The following is a 23,016-nucleotide window of genomic DNA, read 5'->3' as shown; positions in this document are numbered from 1 at the left end:
TGGGACTGACTACTGTCTCCCAGGGCATGTAAAGTCACCATTTGCTTTACTAGTCCCAAATTATTAACAGAAACCAGTACAAACCATCATATTGTGGACGCACTGGTCGGGGCAATTTGATTGCCCCGGGGTCTGTTAGTCGAGGGGGCACGTCTCCGTCCCCCCTGATCGAGTTTTGGCTGGTGGCAGTGGAAACTACTTTTTATATTCGACCGTGAATATTTCCCTATGGGATTTTCCCATTGTTCGAGGCTACCAACTTTAATTATTTAATTCTCATAGCCTCGAAAATACCGCCGGTTTATTTATTTAATATTAATTCGCCGGTTGGTATTTTTTGCCAAGACTCGATTCTAAAATGGCGTTTGTGTTCTCTTCTGTGATTCCAACCCAAGTCGAGCCCTTTGTTCCACTTTTTTGGCGGGCTTCTCCACAGAAGCCTCCAAAAGTGGTGCCACTCTGCCTGGGTACCACAGGTGGTGTGGGAGGGGGTTTAGGCACCCTGGACTGAGTTACCTTGGTAACTCAAGTCGCACTCTTGTGTGATTGGCCCAAGTGGTGAGCCGGCCGGCTCACCACTTAGCATGTTTGATTGACAGCTAGGCTGAGTGAATGGGGGTATGCTGCATAAAAGCAGGGCTTTGGGGACTGGAACTTCAGAAGTCGCCACAGGACCTGAGAATCCGACGAGGGATAAGCTGAGCCGAGCTACCACAACGACACCACTGGTGGAGCCCTGCGGAACCGACTCACCACTTCCCGACGACAGAGAAGATCTCCCGGCTGGAGAGGCTTCTTCCCCTGACTGGTGGGCACAACCAGTTTACCTTCTTTCTTCACACCCCAGACCGGTTTGTGGTCGAATTGCCAGTGCCAAGCACCCCGGCAGCCGGATAGCCACTCACCACTGAACCGCGAATCAACAGACCGCTCCCTGTACCTGAGAAACTCTGCGGCTGGTTTCTTCCCTGGCAGTGCAACGGACTCCTGTCTTCCTCCCCGACGAGATCCTCTCTTCCCCCGGACGAAGCACAGACTTGCATCCGCTGCCAGGAACAACTGCCCCCGCTGGAGTGTTCTCACCACTTTAAGGTACCGTGTCCGCCAGGCCTCCCTTTCTAAAGATTGCTACAAGGTAATAATAACTCCTTAACCTTCTGGACTGGGCTGGCTGCCTTGACCCTGTAACTGGTCCCTTTCTTTGATCCAACTCCTTTTTGAACTGTTACAAGACTTTTGTGCACTGCAACCGTGTGACCTTGGACACATTTCGTTTGGATCCTCTTAAGCGGATCCGGCCTACTGACTCTGAATTCCTAGTGTTACTTTGCCTTCCTCCCTTGTTGTGTTCGTGAAAAAGTGTTGGGATCTGTTTCAATTTATTCTCTGCTTTTCTTTCCCTTTAAAAACGAATTATTAGAGTGCCATCTACGTTAAGCGCTCACCGCTGTCTGAAAATAAGTGGGACTTTACTTAAGACTTGTCTAATATTCTTTTAAGGGAGTGTATATCTTTTTGTGACCGTGTTTTTGAATTGCTTACTATTAGTGCCTGTGTGTTTTTCTAGATGTGGTTTTAAATAAATAATTATATCTCTTTTATACCAAGCTCTGGTCAGTGTTTGCTTGTTCTACTGTGTTCTTTTGACCTATTGTGAATACTCTGTATACTTCCTAACTCTTCTTGAGGGAAGTCTGACTGCTCAGCCACAGCTACCAAGTGAATCTGTGTGGTACAGACTGCTACCAAGTGGGTTAACTGCCAAACACCTGTAGTCCTAAATCTTTTGCAGTGGTCCCAGAGGGAACTGCACAGGTTTCTGCCTAACAGGGAGGTGGGTGCTACACATCCACACATCTACAGTACCAGTGCACTGTGATTCATTCTTGCAGACTCACTAGTGCCTTCTGTTGGCTGGTGTAAGAGAACGCAGTGAAAATAGAAATAGGACTGCACACTTAAGCAGCCTGCTAGCATATTGCTAGTGGATTCTTTCATATTGACCTCACAAGAAGCAACGATTCCTCTATCACACTTATACACAACATTCAGAGATATTACTCGTCTTGGCACTGCAAATCTGTACTGCACTCTAACAGTGGTTTTTGTAATTACAGATAACAGGAAAAGTGCTCTGCTCAGAAAACTGTACCTGAAAAGCAGTCTAAAACTATATTGAAAGTGTCTTTGACCCTAAAAACATTATGACAATGGCCCACATTACGAGTCTGCCGGTAACACACCGGTGGTTAGAGTGGAGCACATAGAACTGCATTACAATTGGAAAGACCAACTGTTTTTCTCCTCCTTCGCTTTTGACGACTCCTTTCAATTGGAACTGAAGTAGCAATGTTCTGATAACATGGGCAGGTACGTGGGGTTTAGGGGCATTTTGGCTGGAACCAGAGGCTTAATGTTCCGCATCTATTCATGCAACGTGATGATGTCCCATTCTTTACTAAAATGTCAACTGGACTGTGGGATGCTTTGGGGTGGTGACTTCGCATTTTAGACACAATGCTTGATGGCTCCAGGATGCGCGGCCATCTATTTGGATTTACTCTAGGGCTCTTTCGAATGTGATGCTGCAATACCAGCTGTGCTGTTTGGAGGTATCCAGGATCTGCTGCATTGTGTGAGAGGAATCAGAAGAGCTCACAGAAATTGGAAGGTTTTGAGATGACTTTCACTTAATTCTTTGCATTGCATAGAGCGAAGGCAAGATTGCTTACGAAATGCTGTATACCACCAAGTTTCACACCAAGAACATACCGGGTTTATCCCTAAACAGAAACCCATTTTTGCACAATGTGTTCTGGTAAAAACTGGTGGGCTGCACATTAGTCTCTCTGCCCCTTTTAATTAAGCAGAGACTAGGACATCTCTATATCATTTCATTAGGAACAGAAAGTTGAGAAAACAATTCTTTAGATTGTCCGATATTTCAATGACGACATCTGCTATGGTTTGCCCATGGTCAATTTCTGTTACAGGTACTATGGTCAGTCAAGAGACTCTTGCATATAGTGGTAAACCTCATGGGAAAGAGGCACATGTATGAATATCTTGAGATTTCAACACCGTATTCAAAGGCCACTGAATTTACAAACCCATGAAACTATATTCCAAAAAATGGGCAGTCCCATCCTATCACTGCATTAGTCTGTTTCAGTAACTACTTGGGAAATCATTTTGCAGACAAGACTCTCAATTAAAAAACGAACTACAGAGACTTCATTAAAGAGCCATGCACACCCGTGCTGCAGGGGGCACATACTTGTATTGAAGAAGAGCAGAGCCGTTTCTGGGGGCTGGCAAGGCGGACGGATGCCCGGTGCACAGGGGCTCTGGGTGGCACAACAGATGCGATGGCCATTAACAGCACCATCAGGCTTCAATGAAGGCAGCAAAGCTTTTTTTTTTTAAGAGCGGCTCCTCACAATCCCTCATGTCATCCTAAACTGCCTTATCTTTTTGGAGCTCGCCACTAACCTTATTCCTACTTTTTGGGAAAAAGCAGGGATGAAGTTAGTGACTGCACAAGAAAAGGCAAAGGCGTGAAAACAGGAGATAGAGGAATGAAATAAACACGTAAAAAGCAGGTGAATGAAAATGTGAGAAGAATAAAACATGAGAAAAGGAAATTATAAACCCCTGCCAAGACTCCTGAAACTCTCAGGAGACGCCAGCAAAAAAGAGGCAGACGCCCAGCGTTTGGCATATTCATTGAGGGTGTTCCTTATGTTGATTTGCTCACATGGCATAAATAACTTCTGGAGGCAAAATCCTTCATTTGCTTTCCCAAAACAAAGCCATCAAAAGTGAAAGGAAGTGTATCTGGCCGCCTGTGCTGTGCTGTACAAAAGCTTTTAAATGTGGCTGCAGCAAAAGTGTGACCATAAACTGTTTAATTCCTCATTGGGAAGAGGAGACAATGGCAGATGGAAAGGTGGCAAAAGAATTGAAAAAACAAGGAGCTGTGCATTGGATCAGCGGTGCGCTCTGTTAATATTTAAGGCAATCTGCCTATATTGATGCAGCCACAAAAAGTACAAACCTTTGAGGCCAAAAAAGTATGATTTGCCTAACATTGCAACATTTGTTGGAGTTAGTGAGCCAGAATTAAAATCAAGGTCTGGTTCTCCACTTTGTCAATGTAGCTACTGAAATAAAATACGTTCAGGGATTATTAAAGTGACGTAGTGTGTGATGCATATGGCAGACAAAAGAATGAAAAGCTAAGTAAAGAAAAGTAAAGTCATCTGGGTTTTTGGGACAGTGAAAGGGAAATGGTTGGTTGGTGGAATCATTGGAAATCACCCTCGGAGGTAAGCAAAGCCTCCAGCAAAATCAAGTATGTGCCTGCCCTGGCATCTTTGACGAAAGATGGGTGGACATTATTCCATAATCGTATGTCCTGCCTTCAAGAACATTGTGATACCTTTGCCCCTATAAAAAGTACAAATACAATTAGAAGTAGAAATAACCAGAAGTACAGTGAATCCCTGGGAAAGAAAAGGTCTGGTTAAGGACCAGGTCACCTGTACAATTTGTGGAGGCAAAAAGCACTTAAAGTTTACAAGAAAGCCATTGTTTCATCTTAAGCATTGTGTCTTCAAAAACAGATTGGCTTGGCACAGAATAGGCCAAAAGTATTATTTACTTCCATTAAAAACTTTGCATGTCCCCTTTTACAATTTCACATCTTCCTCCATCTTTGTCCCTGGCAACTGAATTCAATACTTTCTTCACTGACAAAATCGATCAAATCAGGAACGAAATTGATATTCAATCTGTAATCCAGCAAACTACAGTGTTTTACGAAAAAGTGATGAATAGTGATGATCAGATAGGATGCAAGTTTCCCTTTACCCTGGTGGATTGGGAAACAGTCTCTATTTTTATCACTAAATTAAAACCTACCAACTATAATGATGACCCCATCCCCGTATGTTTAGCTAAGAGGCATACGGCAGCCCTTAGTGGGCCGCTACTGTCTGTTCTAAATACCTCATTGTCTACGGGGACTATTCCAATGGAGCTAAAAAAATCCTATCTTGCTGAAAGTATTTGTGTTTCTTCTTGTTCTGTTTCACCCTGATACCCCTGGGTCTGGCGTGCATTACAAATAAATAAACAAACAAACAAACCACTTTTGAAAAAAAATACACTTGATCATAAAGTACTTTCGAACTACCCCCCCACCCCCCCCCCCATTGCAGGCTTTCCCTGGCCATCCAAGAGCTTGGAAACATTGTCACGGTGCAATTGAAGGATTTCTTGGAGGGCAAAGGGATTTTGGACACGTTTTAATCAGGGTTCAGGCCGGGACACAGACTAAGACGTCACTGGTGTCAGTCTGGGATGACATTTTGAAGCCTGCCGATGAGGGTGATGTCCGCACGCTAGTCATGCTGGACCTGTCAGCAGCCTACAACACAGTAGACTTTGAGTGAGATGGTAAACATCGAGATATAAAAATGATAGTAGCACAACTTGAGGTCCAGGTCAGAGAGCAAGACCTGGAGAAACGGATACTCAAGTAATTTTCCTGCCCGAAATACACAATCATGCACTACACAAAATGCCTCTCTCATCCGCAGGGCAATGAACTACAGTACTTTTCATGTGTAATGTTGCTCATTTGCGTGGTGCACACCACTGGTTGAATCATCTCTTTGTTCACTCATGGCATCGCTAGTGGGTCATCTTAGAAGGGTATGACAAACTATATTTTGCGTTAATTGAAGGATGGAGAAGGAGGTCTGGCTAGAACATGGCCCCAGATTGAGTGGGGGCACAAGTGGTTTGGCCAACTCTGTACCCCCAGTTTTTGATCCTTTGATTGTGGATGCTCCACCTGCTGTCATGTTTGTATCAGAGGCAGAAAGGGTACACTGGTCTTGGGCATGACCTTAGAGTACCTTAACAGCAGGGATAGTTTGCAGTTTGGAAGTGAGGTGTGCATGTGTTGGGGGTGCATTATAGATGTTTGCCCTAGTCACCAGATTGCCTAGAAACTGCCCTGAAAATGAGACTGCAATGCCCCTTAAGCAAAAATTAATATGTGGCAACTACATTTGAGGTAGAGGGTGTTCCGTCATTTGCATGGGCCTCCCTGTGCAAATGAGAGCAACTGACTGCAAGTGTACATGCTTTGCATTACCAAATAATGAACACAGGCAATCATGTCCTGTCCCTGTACACCACCTGTAGGGTGGCAGATGCACACTGCACTTCCCTAGAATACTCATGTGAATGGGGAATGGATTCAGTCACTGCACTGGACTAGGCTTTTGGCTAATTCTATCAGTGCCACAGAGCCATGCTGATAGCATTAGCATGGGTCAAAGCGGCACAGCACCATAAGGAACATGCCTCGGGTACATTCAGGAATCGGAATTCATTTTCAGTAATAAGGTGCATAGCCACAGACTGCTCCAGTAATAGCCTGTGTGTCCAGTGCAAGGTCTAAGGTGTGTCTAATCTGGACACAAATATCTGTGGTGAGAATTTTACATATAACTTTAACTCTCTTTTTCTGTTGAAGGGAGAAAAAGAAAGGAAATTACCAATTTGCAAAAAAGAAGATGAAGAAGCTCACCCAGGCCAGTTCGATTCAGGTAAAAATGGCCGGTGATGAACTACGTGCTTCTGAAGCAACATTATGATTTAGGAAAGTGTCTGTAATCAGTGTTCTTCATGTGAATTATACAGGAACCTCACAAAGCCCGTCATTCAGTGGTTATATGTTGACTTGTATTATTATTATTATTATTATTATTAGCAGTAGTATTATTATGGTATTTATTGAGCGCGGACCTAGCTTCAAGAAGCAATGGAGCGCTTTGCACAGGTATATAACAGTACAGATGCATAACAGAGCGCTTTTCAGAGGTAGCAATGGAGTAGATATCATGTAAAAACAAAAGGGGGGTGAGGCAAGCACTCCAATTCCTGGCAAATATACTACCTGAAGAAATAAAAAAGTTTATTGGGTTAAATCCCAAAAGTGTCCAATTCACTGGGTTAGATCCCAATTGTTGCTAAACATGTTCACAAGGTTGAATACCTTCTGCTGCACTTGTACTGCTGTTCTCCTCCTCCTAGCGCTTTCGTGTCCCAACACTCTTCAGGGAGGCTGTGTTGCCTTTCTTTTCAGGTGAATCCAACTAAATTGCTAATGCAGTCTCTAAGGATTATGGGAGCTGTAGTGAAAACATGTGTTCAGTTCAGGTGACCAAGGAAAGACTCCCCTCCAGGAGCACACATCTTACCCTTAGCACGGGGAGGGGAGAAAACCATAACTATGGTTCTCCAATGTAGTGCAAAATATCCCCGGTGCTGCAGCCTCTGGAGTCCGGATCTCCACAGATTATGTGTAAAAACAAAAGGGGGGTGAGGCGCGCACTCCAATTCCTGGGCAATATACTACCTGAAGAATGAAAAAAGTTTACTGGGTTAAATCCCAAAAGTGTTCAATTCACTGGGTTAGATCCAGATTTTTGCTAAAAATGTTCACAGGGTTGAATCCCTTCTGCTGCACTTGTATTGCTGGTCTCCTCCTCCTAGCGCTTTCGTGTCCCAACACTCTTCAGGGAGGCTGTGTTGCCTTTGTTTTCAGGGGAATCCAATTAAATTGCTAATGCAGTCTCTATGGATTATGGGAGCTGTAGTGAAAACATGTGTTCAGTTCAAGTGACCAAAGAAAGAGTCCCCTCCAGGAGCACACATCTTACCCTTAGCAGGAGGACTGGGGGTCCATAACTATGGTTCTCCACTGTAGGACAAAATATCCCCGGTGCTGCAGCCTCTGGAGTCTGGATCTCCACAGATTACATGTAAAAACAAAAGGGGGGTGAGGTACGCACTCCAACTCCTGGCCAATATACTACCTGAAGAAAGACATTTTTTACTGGGTTAAATCCCAAAGTGTCCAATTCACTGGGTCAGATCCCAATTGTTTCTAAAAGTGTTCACCCCCCCCTTTTGTTTTTACATGGAATATATATGCCTGCTCCAAAGGCAATACAGACTCTCCATTCACTCAAAGGAGAAAGCCTTTATCCAAGCCTGCATCTCTGGGGCCACTAACAACACTGCCGAACAGTTACAAATCTGCAAGGAACTTACCAATTCTTCTGCAGTCTCCACCTCTCCCCTGCCATCCCAGTCCCTCTGCACTGCACTGGCCTCTCACTTCATAACCAAAACTCAGGGCATCCTGTCCTCACTCTGCTCTCCACCCCTCCCTTCTCCCTCACCTACTCTCAGACCTCCCTTGGCCCCCCTCTCCTCTTCCCTCCCACTCTCCTCTTTCTCGTCCATACCAGAGATGAGGTCTCTAGACAAATCCTCTCTATGAAAGTGTCCTCCAAACAGGTGCTCCCCTGCTCCTCCAGAACTATCAAGGACAACATTGCATCCCTTGCTCCAGCCTTGGCTGATTTCTGAAATCACTCCTTTGCCACTGGCTCCTTCCCGCTACCTCTCAAGCACTCCCTTGTGCACCCTCTCCTCAAACATTCTTCTGCCGACCCCTTCTGCCCAGCTAACTACCACCCTATCCCCATTACCACCTCCCTGGGCAAACTTTGGAGAAGCTGGTAATCTCCCAGCAGATTCATCACACTGAATCTGTTGGTTGACTCCATGACCACCAGTCTGGCTTCAGAACAGACAGAATCATGGAAACAGCACTTCTGATCACCTTTGAAGATTTGCTCTCAAATCTCAGTTCCAACTCTCCTTCCGTTCTCATCCTTCTTGAAATGTTCTCTGCCTTTGTTATGGTCAATCATGCCACCGTTATAAATCGGCTCCGTGATACCCTTGGCCTCACAGACCTGCCACTGGACTGGTTGACCTCCTTCCTCTCTGACCGACCTTTCCAGATTGAACCTGGCCCTTTTTACTCCCCCATCACACTCTCCACCTGCGGTTTCCCTCAGTTCTCTATCTTCTTGCTGTGGCTCTTCAACGTCTACCTTGCCGCTCCAGCCCATTTGATCTCAGTCTTCTCGCCTTGCTTCCAGTGTAATGCAGATGACACGCAGCTCTCCTTCAAGCTTCCCTCCACTTCCTCCTCTTCTTCCTCTCTTATTCCTGACTGTCTGACTGCTATTCAGGCATGGTGTGCTGATATCGATCTCTGCCTTAATGCCATTTAGACTAAGGACCTTTTCACTGGGACCCCTGTTCATTCTTTCTGTCCTATTCTCTGGCCACCCTCCATGGGCCCCTTCCCCTCACCCTCTTGTGAGGCAAAAATCCTTGGAGTCATTTACGATTCTCTCTCCTTCTCTCCTCACATTGCCCGCCTTGCCAAGAAGGCCCACTTCAGCTGCACCTCCTCACAGGCATTCTCCCTTTTTTCCTGCAGAAACTCCTTGTCTCGAGAGCTCTGGTCCTCTCTAAACTGGAAGACTGCAACAGCCTATTCCTTAATCTGCCTAAATACTCCATTCGACCCCTTAACCTAATCCAGAATAGGACTGCAAAACGTATCATTGGCCTCAAGCCCAGGGACCGCATCGATCCAGCCCTAAAATCTCTCCACTGGCTCACGTTTGTTGCGAGGATCAAATTCAAGACCCCCCAATTCTCTCTCTCTCCAAATAACTCCCTGCTAGAGCCCTTCAGTCTTCTAGCTCCAACTCTCTACAGAATAGACGGTTTTCAAAACAGAGTATGAGATTTAGATTGCTCTCTTTCAAAGGAGCCACCATCTGGAATGGCATCCCTGCCCCTCACAGACATGAGCCAGATTTCTGTATGTTCTGGAAGCTTCTCAAGACCCTCCTTTTCTCTTCTTCCTTCCCCCTCCCCTGCTAAAGTCCCAAGTTGCTGCATTTTGGCTGGCTGACTGGTTCCTTCAAAGTCATACAGGGCACCAGGCCCTCCTTGCACAGTATACCTCAGCACTTCATCCTCCCTTGAGCCCCCAAACCTGCACTTGCTCTACCGGGATCCTATACTAGTTTGGCAGGGCCGAAACCCCTACTGAGCCTGATCCAGTCCTGTCCTCACACTTAGCATGTGGACCTCCCTGCCTTCCCCTGGTACTCACGTAGTCCAGGGGCCCTCTACCCCACTCAATCCCCCACAGGACTTGCATGCTCTCCACCCTTCCCTTCCCATCTTAGCATTACCACATTCCACTCTGATCGGCACCACCCCCCCCCACTACCCTGCACTTCTTGTTACTGCACTTGCACGATCTGAATGACACAAGGCCTAGTAGGGCCGGTGTTTGTTATTCTTCTTCCCTGTTCCCCCAGCCCCCATTTTTGTCTTGTAGCACCTTCAAAAACCATTTGCTGTATAAGTATATTATAAATACCTAATAAATAAATAAATATACAGCAGGGTGGGCAAGTCATGTGGAGTGAGGGGCAACGTGATGGCCTAGGTGTTGAGGAGGAGATAATCCTTGGAGGTGGGTCTTGAGTTCTTTTCTGAATTTTAGGAGCATGCGGGTGAGTCTGATGCTGATGGGAAGAGTTCCCTTAGTCTTGTATCGTAGGCAGAGAAGGCTCATATGACCTTGCCTTATCTAGAGTACAGGTGTGTTGCCTTATCCTCAATTATTTCATCAGTTCACAATGTTGGCATTTCTTCGTGTCATGCAATTGCTAGTATAGACAAACTTGTTATTCTTTTAGCCTAGTTTTTGATCTTCCATAGCCATCATTTCATTGGTTGGTGCCAGTTAAAATGTACCTACTTAACATGGAAATACTATGGGTCCTATTTAGGTTTTAGCATTCAATACGTTAGAACTTTCAACCGTGCAGCATATTTGTGATGTATCTTGATGTTGCAAATACTTGTTTTGTTACAGCTTAATAATGCATCTGTATGTTGTACCTCCTTCCAAAGATTTTTAAAATGTATTCACATTCTCAGCTTATGCACGAGACCACAAGCATCCCCAGGCATTTTGCAGTCTTGTTGGGCTTCATCAGTGAGGAGTAGTTTGGGTCTCTAGACCATGCAGGCACGGGATCCACGTCTGGGCATACCCGTCTCACTCAGGTTCACAATAGCAAAACAAAAGAGGTTATGGCTGGAAAGTTTAAATATTAACCACTGTCATTGCTCTAGACAACCTCTAGACCATCGTTCTTCACCTGCCAATCCATTTCAAATGGGGAAAGACCATATGCAAATCAGTTCTTTGTCCCACCACATGAAACCAGTAAAATAAATGCCATGTCACAGTAAGGGAACATGCACTCCCCTCCCACAATTAAGAATGTTGGATTTGCCCTTACTGCCAGTACAACATTCCATGCTATGGTATTACCCAGCCAGTTCGATTGTAGTACCCTCATCCAACCAAAACCCTCCTCCACATAATAACACTCATCAAGTTGGCTATGTCTATGTCAAAAAATGTCAGAATAACAAGTCATGTACCTGTCAAAAAATATTCATGCACTGATGCCTCCCAGGGCACCAGCCTCACACACACACACACACACACACACAAATCACTTTCATATATATTCACCCACCACTGACACATCCATACAGCTTCTCTGTCATTAAAACTATCACTAAAAGGATTCACACTGATTTCTCATTCACACACACACACACACACACACACACACACTGGCACCCATGCACACCATTCAAATTGTATTTGTTCATACACACACATTTAGGCAGACACTCCCTTGCATACGTGCACTTACACAGAGACCCCCCACATGCATACATTCATGCATACATCCACTTCTCCCACATATGAATACAAACAGGCAAAACCGTTTCTTGTAACTTACCTTTTATACTCCACACTAAATAGAACTATGACACAGCCTATTCAGCTGCTCTCTAGGCCTCCTCTGTCTCCAGGGAACCAATCAGGCAGGGAAAGCTTCCTGGTCGCTGATAACTGCAGAGGAGCTTGAGAGCTACCCCTGCTGTCCAGCTGCTATATTGACATATGTAAATGCCCATACAGTGCTGCTGAGTTGGTACTTACAGATTTTGGGTGGGACTTGCCCGCTGTAAGGAAGGCATGGTATCAAACAGTGAAGACGGACACAAGTGATCACAGGTCAAGGGTGTTTATTGAACTTAAAATGGGTTGGTTGAACGCATATCTAAACCTAAATCTAAGGATGGGAGCAAGCTACGACCATCAAATAATAATAACACAGTCCTAGTCAAGTCACTGTCAAATAAAAGAGCCCATACTAATAAACCTATCGCCAATCCTTACTTCTAAATACAAAAGGGTTTGGGACAATGGTGTATGCAAAAAGAAGTGTTCAGGAAATAATGAGTCAGGAGGTATAAGCAGTTGGCTTCCCTTCCCCAAGTTTTCAGCACAGGGCGAGGCGGCACGCTCGAGCTTTGCACACACTTCGCACACACTCTACCTTCCCGGCCACGAGGATGCAGTTCAAAGCACAGAAATCAGGGCCTTCTACCAAAGCATCTCCAATAACTGTTGCTTACTGCAGGGGGTCTGTCGTAACAAACAAGGTCTCAAAGTTCCATTCCTATCATGATTTTCACATGGAAATACCATTGGTCCTATTTAGGTTTTAGCATTCAATACTTTAGCACTTTCAACCATTCTCGCTTTCAATGTTCTTCATGGGTCTCCTTCTTCAGTCTGAGACCTTCTTTTATCACAATGTTCACACTTGGTCTCCTTCGTTCGGGCTCGACCACGGATCTCCCTCATTTGGGCTCAGATCCTCTTGATATCTCAATCTTAACATTTGGTCTCCCTTGTTCAGACTCGGACCAGGCACCTCCCTCGCTCGTGATCCGATCCTCTTTTTACCAAAATTGAAGACTTTAAAATGTGCAATGGGTTTTGCTTAAACTGTCACTTCACACGATTGTTTTCATCAACCTCATACTTTCATTTCTCTTGGTGGGATACCTTACAGAGACTGTTCGAATGAGCATATTTACGATGCCAGACCACTCTGTCAATGGTATCGTATCTTGCCTTCTTAGGTTCAAACATTCATCAGCAATTTAGCTTTACTTGCGTCCTTCATCACACGCTTTCAACAATGTTTGTTCCAGTGCTTGTTATACAATGTTGCCGCTTGCAACCTTGACTTCAACACAGACCGGTTTGCATCAGGCTGTCACGACCCGTGGGTTAGGACTCAGGGTTTATTTGGGGCCCCAAGGGCCTTGCATTATCATCATAGACTCTCCTGGAGTCAGTCCTGGCGCCTTTGGTGCCAGGCTCATGTTTAGATTGGGAGGTTACCTTGAAGGGACTACTTTTTCTGTAAAGGCCGGCAGCCAACATGGAGGCACCCACACAGTCTAGTTCCTAAGAGCCAGACTCTGTGGTGCTATGTTTTATGGTGTGGTAGCCTGGACTACTTAACCTGGACTACTTTGCAGAGGGCTATATAAACCACACCCAAGCTACAGAACATGCTTCGCGTTATTCTGCAGCCAGCAGCGTGACGCTCATCGTGTTCAGAGACCAGCACCCGGCGATCCTTGAATAGCGGACCTGCAGAGGAGACAAAAGAACATCATTAGCAGTCTCAGTTTACCTGCAACTTTCCATCTGTCGATTCCTGCTGCTCACGGTCTTCCATCCAGTTGGCAGCATCATCAGGACACCATGCATGCACCAGAACAAAGCAACTGGAGGGAGAGAGAAAGAAGGACCACGTTAAACAGGTTACTCACGGCATTCACGGCAGTAATCACAAAATCCTCACCTGGCTGGGCATTTCTTGACTGGTTCCGCTCCAGAAATCTTCACACGCCGAGAAAGACCATTGCGACCTGAAAAGGAATAAAAAATACAGGTTAGCAAGAAAAGACATTACCGCACCGCACTTCACGCTTATCCTACCATCCGTCATACGCTCCTGCGTCCATCATCCTGGCAGGAGCCTGATCCAAGTAGCATACCCACCGAACCTCCGTGCACCTAAGGGGAAACAAACAAGAAAAGACATTAATAGCAACAAAGGAAAGCAAGGACATTTAAAGACTGCTATAACCAGACTTACCTCCTTAAAGACACTTGAATGGGATAGCACCAGTGAAGTTAACTCGGTCGCTTCAACCCGCAGAAAACTATGCGCCCCTGCACAGAAGGCAGGACGGAGAGCACGCCAGCCATCATAACAAGGTGAGGAGTGGGCCATCAGGTCGAGTCCAGGGGGGCTGGTGGGAGTAAACGAAATCTGTTCCTAAATCCAGTCCTGCTGTGTTTTCAGGCCTGACCACCATAGAAGGCATCGTCCAGAATTGGGAACGTCCAGGGTGAATCCGGCAACCAGGGCATAAGGGCGTCCCCGTGGAAACCAGGTGAGCATAACACAGTCTCACTGGCTGTGTTGATATCTCTGGAACTTCTTTGTACTGGGAGCCAAGGACGATACCACAGTGGCTGCTGTTGCTCCTCCCCGCCTTTGTCAGTTACGAGGGATCTTCAACCCACAATGCAGGATTCTTCAGTCTGGTTTCCTGGCCTAATGCTTTCTGCGTTGAAGGTTTCTTGAAAGTAACTGCGTCTTGTCGAAAAGGTCAAGTGTATTTCCCTTCTTATGAACTCTTCTGGGTTTGCTGTCTTTCCCCCCTCGTTCAGGGATTGACTCAAAACAGCTGTTCCTTTGTGTGCTTTCCCTCGCTTAGAGTGTGCTCTCATGCTCCACCTTTTATCCGTGTGGGAAGTTTAATTGAAGTCAGGTGTGAGTGATTGTCAGTAATTGCCTGACTTCACCTGACCATGGCAGTGGGACATGTCAGGTACACTATTCGGGTATGAGTCTGTTTTCTCCCAGAGCTGGCTGTCCCTGTGAAAGTGCGGGAGAAGAGAAAGGAGGGGGGGTAAGGTTCCCACATATCCTACCTGGTAGGAAGGGTTAAAGGTGTTGTAGAGGGAGGGATACCACATCTCACCATCCAGTGTCCGACTCGCACTCCCCAAAGACCCCTTGCCCAGGTTATACTACCGCACTGGTCCACCCCCACGGTCTGGATCCAAAGGCGATGGCCATTTCCTGGCCACCTGAGAGAGAGATCCCTGGGGACTAGAAGGTAAGACACCTTCTGGTTTCCCACACTGCTCAGGCCCTACCCTGTCTACACCTCGCACTTCATACCTGTCAATAATGCATTACTTTGAACATGTCCCTGACACAAGCCATGATGCCGTCTTTCATGATGCCCTCATTGAAAATATAAGCAGAATACGCACGATTGTGATTTAGTTCTAGCAAGACTATACAAGACATCTAATGGTTACTTGTTTAGTATTGCTCTGCCTGTGTTACTATTAAGAATAAGATGTATATTTTGCTCATTTCATAATCCTTAACCCTGGTGACAGTGCTTGCTCTTCATAGCCAATAATACTTGCTCTGATCCCACATCCACAAACAAAACAGAAATAACATTTGTATGATCAAAATAGATTCAATGTGTGCATATCCATTGAAGCCCTCTTCTAGGCACCTTCTAAGTTGTCCTGTCATTGTTTGGTGCATGGCATATAGTGTAGTTACAGGGAGATTCAATATTTCATTGCTGGAGGAAGACATTGCCCTGGAGGAGGGCATGTGGTGCACCTGCATCAGTTTGGAAGTGCAACACATTTTTCTGAATCAGAGAATGAGAAACATCAGAAACATTCTGAGTTTTTTCTTTGCCTAAAGTTTGAAAAAACAGTATATTTTCTAGCGTAAGAACGTACGCAATTTCATCACATATTTGGTAACAAAGTTTTTCAAGCTACATAATATGGGATGGTTAACAAAGGAGTGAGATGGTTCTGATTTGGAAGCTAGACCTGGTAGGCAGAAGACAGAAATGGAATGAGTGGCCATGGCCGTACACGGTTTTACACAGGACACGGTGCCCTTCAGCTGCCTTCTTTCTCTCGTAGCAAATTTGCCTGGGAATTTACGTAAATGTGCCACATTTGGCCGAATTTAGCCTGATCCAGCTCAACAGAAGCTCTTGTATAGGACTGGAAACACAGAGACCCAACTTGTGGTTGGACAAAGAGTGAGGGCTCAGGTCAAGATCATGGATGCACCTGATTCCGGCATCCAATGATCTGATGAGCTAGGATCAAACTAGGACCAAACGTGAGCTGGACTCAGAACACCAGAACTAGAAAAGTGAGACTGCAGAGGGTGAGTGGAGGCCACATGGCACACTCAAAAGCCCTCTCAGGACAAGGCTGCGGTATTGAGCGACGCAGGTGCGCAGGAGATGCTGCCCGATGACACGTAGCACACAATGCTATGTCCACACTCCTGGTCCTTTAAGAACCTAGGTTCAGACCCTCTGCGGCAAAGCCCTCACAGGACAAGGCTGCGTTGTTCAGCGATGCAGGTGTTTGGTGCTAATGGGTTTGCGGCACAGACTATGAGTGTGGACGACTTCACCCTCCATTATGTGGCCACAAGGTAGGAAGGTGGTAGGAGGGATCCACGCAACCCCTTTGACCTTGCATGACTGACCCATTCTACCTCTTGCACATGCGTTGTTACCCTGGCAACTGCTCCACGCTTCTGCCACCCGCGTGACCTCCCACACTCATCCCCCTTCACAACATAGGCCTTTGTGCCTGGGCCCCCTTGTCACCTGCCCCGATCCCCTGCCCTAGCGCCTTCCTCTCTGTGTTGCTCCCTGCACATCCCTCTCTGTGTTGCACCCCACATATCCCTCTCTCCATTGCTGCCCATGCATCCCTCTCTGTGCTGCTCCCCATGCATCCCTCTCTGCACTGTTCCTATGCATCCCTCTATGCATTGCTCCCCACGTATCCCTCTCTGCGTTACTCCCCACACATCCCCCTCTGGCTTGCCCCCCTGCATCCCTTTCTGCATTGCTCCCCAAGAATTGTGTTCTGCATTTCTCCCCACGCATCCCATTCTGCATTGCTTCCCAAGCACGCCTCACTGCGTTGCTCCCCACTCATCCCTCTCTGCATTCTCCCCACGTAACCTTCCCTTACGGTATGTGACCATTGTTCTTGTCATTCCACTGCACTGTACTGACTGCTGTATTGTCAATCCATTGAATTGCCTGCATTTCCTCCTACTTCCAGGTTTCCTTGTACTATCCGTGTTTTGTACTGGGTTACTAATGTATTGTATCTGTGCTGCATCACATGCATTTCTCTTCTTCCCCTCTAGGGCCCCTTGACTTCCGCTCTGTTTTCTGTACTGTACTTGCATTCTCATGCCTTGAGTTCCATTGTAGTGTACTTTTGTTGCCTGCACTGTTTTTCTCCACCCATGCTAGGACACCAATGACCGCACAAGCCACCAGTATTCTGTGTTGTATGTACCTGCTGCCACTATTGTGTGACCCCCTTGTTTTCCCCTAGCATGTGACCCCCCTCCTGCTTGGACTGCCCCCCTTACTCTCTATGCTGCTCTCTGTCTCCCCTATCTTCTCTAACTGATATTCTATCGAATATCCTATCCCTCTCACTAAGTCTGGTAGGAAGAAGCTCAAAAGGGACATCCTGGTCTCAACCCAGGCCTCCCTATTGCTGATAGCTGCATCAGTCTTCCTCCAGACAAACCCTCACCAGCATCCTCTTTATCGTTCCATCTCCAGGCCTATGGACCCCCCATATGGTCTCTGTTCTCTCTCCTTTTTCCTCCTCTCCCATAAATTATGGCACCCAATGGGCGGCCCTCCTGGCCCCCTTTCACTCCTCTAAGACCATCATTAATGTCTATTTAAATTGAACCATCTTGGTCCAGTGCCTTTATGCCAAGCTCCTCCTTTTTGATAGACGATTCCCTCATTTTATCAACTTCCTTTCCTCTCCTGCTACTCCTATCTACCCTTCTGTGGCTCCTCTTCTGCCTCCTTCCTCCGCCACCTATCTGGCACCCTCTGCTGCTTCTTTGGCCGTTCTGCCATCTCTTTCCTCCCCACTTCTCTGGCACCCTTTGCTGCTTCATTGGCTGCTCGGCCATCTCCTCCCTCTGCCACCTCTCTGGCACTCTCTTCTTCCTCTCTGACTACCCTGCCTTCTCCTCCCTCCTCCTCTGCCCTTTCTCTGGCACCTCTAACACTTCCGCAGGGCTTATCTCATGTGTGTATCCCTCCACGGAACTCTTTCAAAGGTGGCAATCTGTTCCATATCACTACTGGTAACTCTCGCTCTACTGCCAAACACTCCTCGGACATCGGCCGTCTCCTTGAAGAGCTTGAATTGAATGTACTTGGTCTCACGAGACTTGGTCATTAGGCCAGCTCTGTCATGAGTTTTGACAGTGTCCTCCAAGATGGCTTGTTAGGTAGAATTGCAGGCAGTACCCTCTGGGACCAACACACACAATTAGTACTACAGGTGTTAGACAAACCAACCTTGGGTATAAGTCTGTATCACACAGTTTCTGGTAGCGAGCTGAGCAGCCAGGCTTATTTCAAGAGTGAATGTGAGCAGTACAAGTAGTTCCACAGAGGACTTTCAATCACAGTGGTTCAAGTACACACTTATATTCAAGGTTTCTTGGTAAAAAACAATTAGTGATTTATCACACAATCATTTAGAAAACATTTCAATAGCAGAAGACAACTTACTATTATAAATCAGTACACTTCAATACAAAATTCTAAGGTTTTGAGAAGGTTTGAGCTCCCCTGAAATAGGAATGAATGAATGAATGAAATGGCAGTTCATTTACTTAGAAAGGGGCAAAAGGCACAAGGTAAGTAAAATAGATCATATATAGTGGTCGATTCATGGAACAAACGTGCGCCGAAAATCCAGCACAAGCAGGCGCAAGGAGGCGCAAGCGTGAGAAATCAAGCGCACGCACACGCGTGCGATACAAGGAAGGAGCTGCGCTAGTTTCCCGCTGGTCGTGCGCCAAATCCATACATGTCGCACACGGGCACACACGTCATCAAACGGCGTGCGCTACGCGCACAGCAAAAGCGCACATAGCGCAGCGCACACAACAAAAGTGGGCGGAACAGTGGGCGTAATACGCGGAATGGGGAACAACGTGTGAAAAAGAAGGCGTAACTGGGGAAGTACTGCAGGGAACTACACGGAATGCCCACACGCACGCGAACAACCCGTATTCATGGATTCAAATACGGGAAACCCGCGCACGGCAAAAGACGTGCACAGGCGTCAACGAGTCCGCCACACAAAGGCAGGTGGAAGCGTCCCTGTGCACAGTACAAAAGTGCGCGCAAACAACAAACACGCATATACAGCTACGATGAATGCCCCATTTGTCGCAGCACTGATCGTGGGACACCGCAGGAGGAGGAGACTAGCCAGGGCACGCATTTTCTCACCACGGACAAGCCTTTTTGGGATGCCTGACGACCAGGTCTATGGCAGGTATAGGTTTCCACCCCACATCATCCTAGACCTGGTCAGGGAGTGGGAAGTTGGCCTTACATCACCCACCCTTTGCTCCCAAGCATTGAGCCCCTTGGAGAAGGTGCTCAATGTCCTGCATTTTTTGGCCACTGGGTCATTTCAGCGGATCACTGCCATAGTGGGGGGGTCTCACAGGCCACGCAGTCACGCTGCCTACACCAGGTTTTGGCAATCATGACAGCACGCCCCTCAGTCCGCAGGCACATATACATGCCCAGAACACCCGCAGAAAGGCAAGCCATGGTCCTGGATTTTTACAGGTTGGCACACTTCCCCAAAGTACTCGGTGCCATAGATTGCACCCATGTGGCCCTACGTCCACCTAGGGCCACTGAGCACATCTACCGAAACCGCAAGCACTGGCGTTCCATCAACGTACAGGTGGTATGTGATGCAAAGGGAATCATCACCTCTGTCTATGCAAACTACCCTGGCTCCACCCATGACAGTTTCATATACAGAATGTCCGCCCTGAGCCAGGCCTTGGAAGCTGGGCAGCATGGTGAAACATGGCTCCTAGGTGAGTACAAATGCCTGTGCACATGCATGCAAGTCACACACAGACAAATACCCAAACCCTAATAATCTCAACTATTATCACCTCCTCAGGGGACAGTGCCTACCCTCTGAGCAACCACATGATGACGCCAATCCGGAACCCCACCACACCACCCCAGGTAAGATACAACGCGGCCCATATTGCAACCAGGGCCATAGTGGAGTGCACATTCGGAGTGCTCAAGTCACGCTTCCGCTCTCTTGACCGCACTGGCGGGCAGCTACTCTATGCACCCCCAGTAGTGTGCAGGATCATTGTGGCAGCATGTGTCCTGCACAATGTTGCAACACGGCAGGGCGCACCGGTGGACATGGTGGTGCCCCCACATCTCCAACCACAGGCACAGGCACTGCCTATGGGAGGGGATAGGGCATGTGGCGAGGAAGCCCGGGCCCAGCTTGTGGCCACATTTTTCACCTAAACTCCCACCCCTGCGGAGTGCACACAGGCCTGGCACATACCAGGTGACAATCGATGATGACAAAGAGACAGTCAACTGTCACAGCCTTACAACCCTGAGATTGTTGCCATGTAAGTGCCACATTGTGTGCATCCCTAGCTACTTAAACACAAGCTATCCTGTGTGACCAAAAGGCACACATATGATATATGATATGATATGATATGGCATTTGTAACACGCCTATACACAAGTGTTGCAAGGCGCAACAAGGCAGGGAGGGGGGAACAAGGGAAGACAGACAATGATCCTACAAGGCCAGGTGTCATTTAGATTGCGCAAGTGCAGGGGTAGGTGTAAGGGAAAAGTGCAAGGGGAAGGGGGGGAGTGCAGTACAGGGTAAGTAGAATAAAAAATAAATAGGCCAGCTGGTGGCAAGTGCAAAGGTAAGTGCAGACAAGTGCTGTGAAGGGGGGGCTGTAGGGATACAGAGACAGTCCCGCAGTGCAGGGGTTGCCAGGGAGACAGTGCAAGTGGAGAGTGGCTGGGCCAGGGACCGAGGTCGGTGAGAGTGATCCAGTTGCAGATTCAGTGCAGTTTCAGTGAAGAAATTAGCAAGGGAGAGGGAGAGAAAAAGCAGAAGCAAAGAGGAAGGTGTTGAGGTGCTTCCTGAAGTGGAGATGGTTCTCCTTAAGTTTCAGGGAGGCAGGAAGGCTGTTCCAGAGGGAGGCCCCTGCCGAAGAGAGAGATCTACCCCCAGCTTGTTGCCTCGAGAAGCGGCTGACCCTGACATGCAAGGTGTGAATCACACACACCTGCAAAACAGGCCATGACCATCACTGTTATGTCACTCAAACCCTCCCAAACCGCAACATGACATGGCAAGCAATAGCCATACACCAACACAGTACCAATAAGGTACACATTGCCATGTGAAAAATGTAAATTGGCATCAGACAATGATGCCTGGCATGGAATCAGATGAAATGACTGACCAACAACCTCCCACCCAAAATAAGTCATTCCCAAATGCATCACAAAAGTAGTAGCCGCAACATAACAAAGAATGCCTGTCTACATGCACATTGTGCATTGCAAAATCAACACTGCAGCTTCTGTGTGCTGTGTACAACTCCTGCAACACACTGCTCAGTGCACAGCACAGTGAACAGCCATTGTGTGTGATGCACACCCTGAGCATCACATCTAAGCGACAAACCACATCAAAAAGCAAAATAGGCATGTACAGGATCCATAATTGGTCACAGAACATGTGCTACAGGTACACAGTGGGCAGCAGAAGGCAAACAGAGTGTGCATGTGGATATCGAAGGGTGGTTATACATGTAGTGCATCATAGTGCGAGTGTGCGGGTCAGCTAGGACATGCACTCAACATATGCATGTGCAATCAAGTGACCATCAGTGTCCTCTACACATCACATGTGAACATTCACCATGTGTACACCCCAGCATGTCAAACCACAGCTATCCCCTCACACCTGAAAGTTAAATACAACACATGAACATGCATTGATCAGCAGAACACATCATGTACATAGGCTACCACAATTACAATGTCAGGGTTCCCATCACACTGCAGGGCAAGGCAACTATCAACAACACAACACCCCCCTCCCTCACAAATGACCATGACCCACTGAACAACTGCACCTGGGTCATGGAGCCTTCAACCCTCAATTTCACCTGGCCACAGGATCACCATTCCCCTTCGTCACCATCTCCCACCTTGTGTGTTAAAAGTTGCCTGCACCCTCAGAGTCCACCTTAATTTGCAAAGACAAAAAATCCAAGGCAGAAAAACGAACCTGAACAGCCTCCAGTAGATGACATGAAGTAGCAGTACCTCACAAAGTCCAAGTACTACCACAATGATGTAACAACCAAGGTAGCTCAGTAAAACAATGTCACAACAGGATGTGAGCCATGTGTGGTACATAACATACAATGATGCACCACGAATGGATGTGTACTGTCACAGCTCCTGTGTACAGGCGCAGGAGTGGCACGAAACAACCAACCCCACCGTGGCCTGGGTGCCTGCAAGGTCAAACTCACACAGGCCTCTGAGACCCTGCTGGGGAAGGAGGGTCAGGGATATGCAGTTGGGACAGCCGTTGGCATACTGGATAACTGGAATGAGGGGCAGGAGAGAGGAGTATGAATGACACATGAAAGTAGGGAATGCACTAAAATGGAGTACTTGCATTAACACATACACAATCATAACAAACTTGTACATCATTGTCAGGGCCTTCCTGAGTCCAGGCGCAGGAGTGGCACGAACCAACCACCCCCTCTAGGGTTTCGGCGCCTGCATGCTTGGGGCTTACACAGGCATCCGCAACCCCAGCGGGGAAAGAGGGTTAGGGAACGTTGGTTGGATAGGTACGCGAAGCAGGAACACTGGGTAGAGGGTACAGGGTTTAGAATTGAATAGGACTCGGGGTGATTATGGAAAAAAAAAATACCAAATTGAATTACACATTCATCCATACAACAGTGCACCCCCCAGCAAGCCTATGTAGAGCAGTTTGAAAGAAAAACAAGACACTCAGCTCTGGTTTTGAGTGCTGGCACCCTGCCTGAGCACTCTCAGGTCCAGATACAGGAGCACTTCAATACTGCAAAGAGAGCCACAGTTAATGATCTGT

At 47.1% G+C, this 23,016-nt stretch overlaps 1 protein-coding gene across 2 annotated transcripts in view; it reads left to right on the top strand.

Annotated features, from left to right (window-relative positions):
* Positions 1 to 23,016, top strand: part of CNGB3 (cyclic nucleotide gated channel subunit beta 3) — a 1,205,394-nt gene that overhangs the window by 16,859 nt on the left and 1,165,519 nt on the right. For both annotated transcript variants that reach the window (XM_069621307.1, XM_069621308.1), the window contains exon 2: positions 6,551 to 6,623. In XM_069621307.1, the coding sequence (XP_069477408.1) occupies positions 6,551 to 6,623 (73 nt within the window). The remainder of the gene's footprint in view (positions 1 to 6,550; positions 6,624 to 23,016) is intronic.

Source organism: Ambystoma mexicanum, chromosome 5q (genome assembly GCF_040938575.1).
Source record: "Ambystoma mexicanum isolate Mex_15411 chromosome 5q, UKY_AmexF1_1, whole genome shotgun sequence".
NCBI classification, from domain to species: Eukaryota; Metazoa; Chordata; class Amphibia; order Caudata; family Ambystomatidae; genus Ambystoma; species Ambystoma mexicanum.
This window is presented reverse-complemented; position numbering and strand designations above follow the sequence as displayed.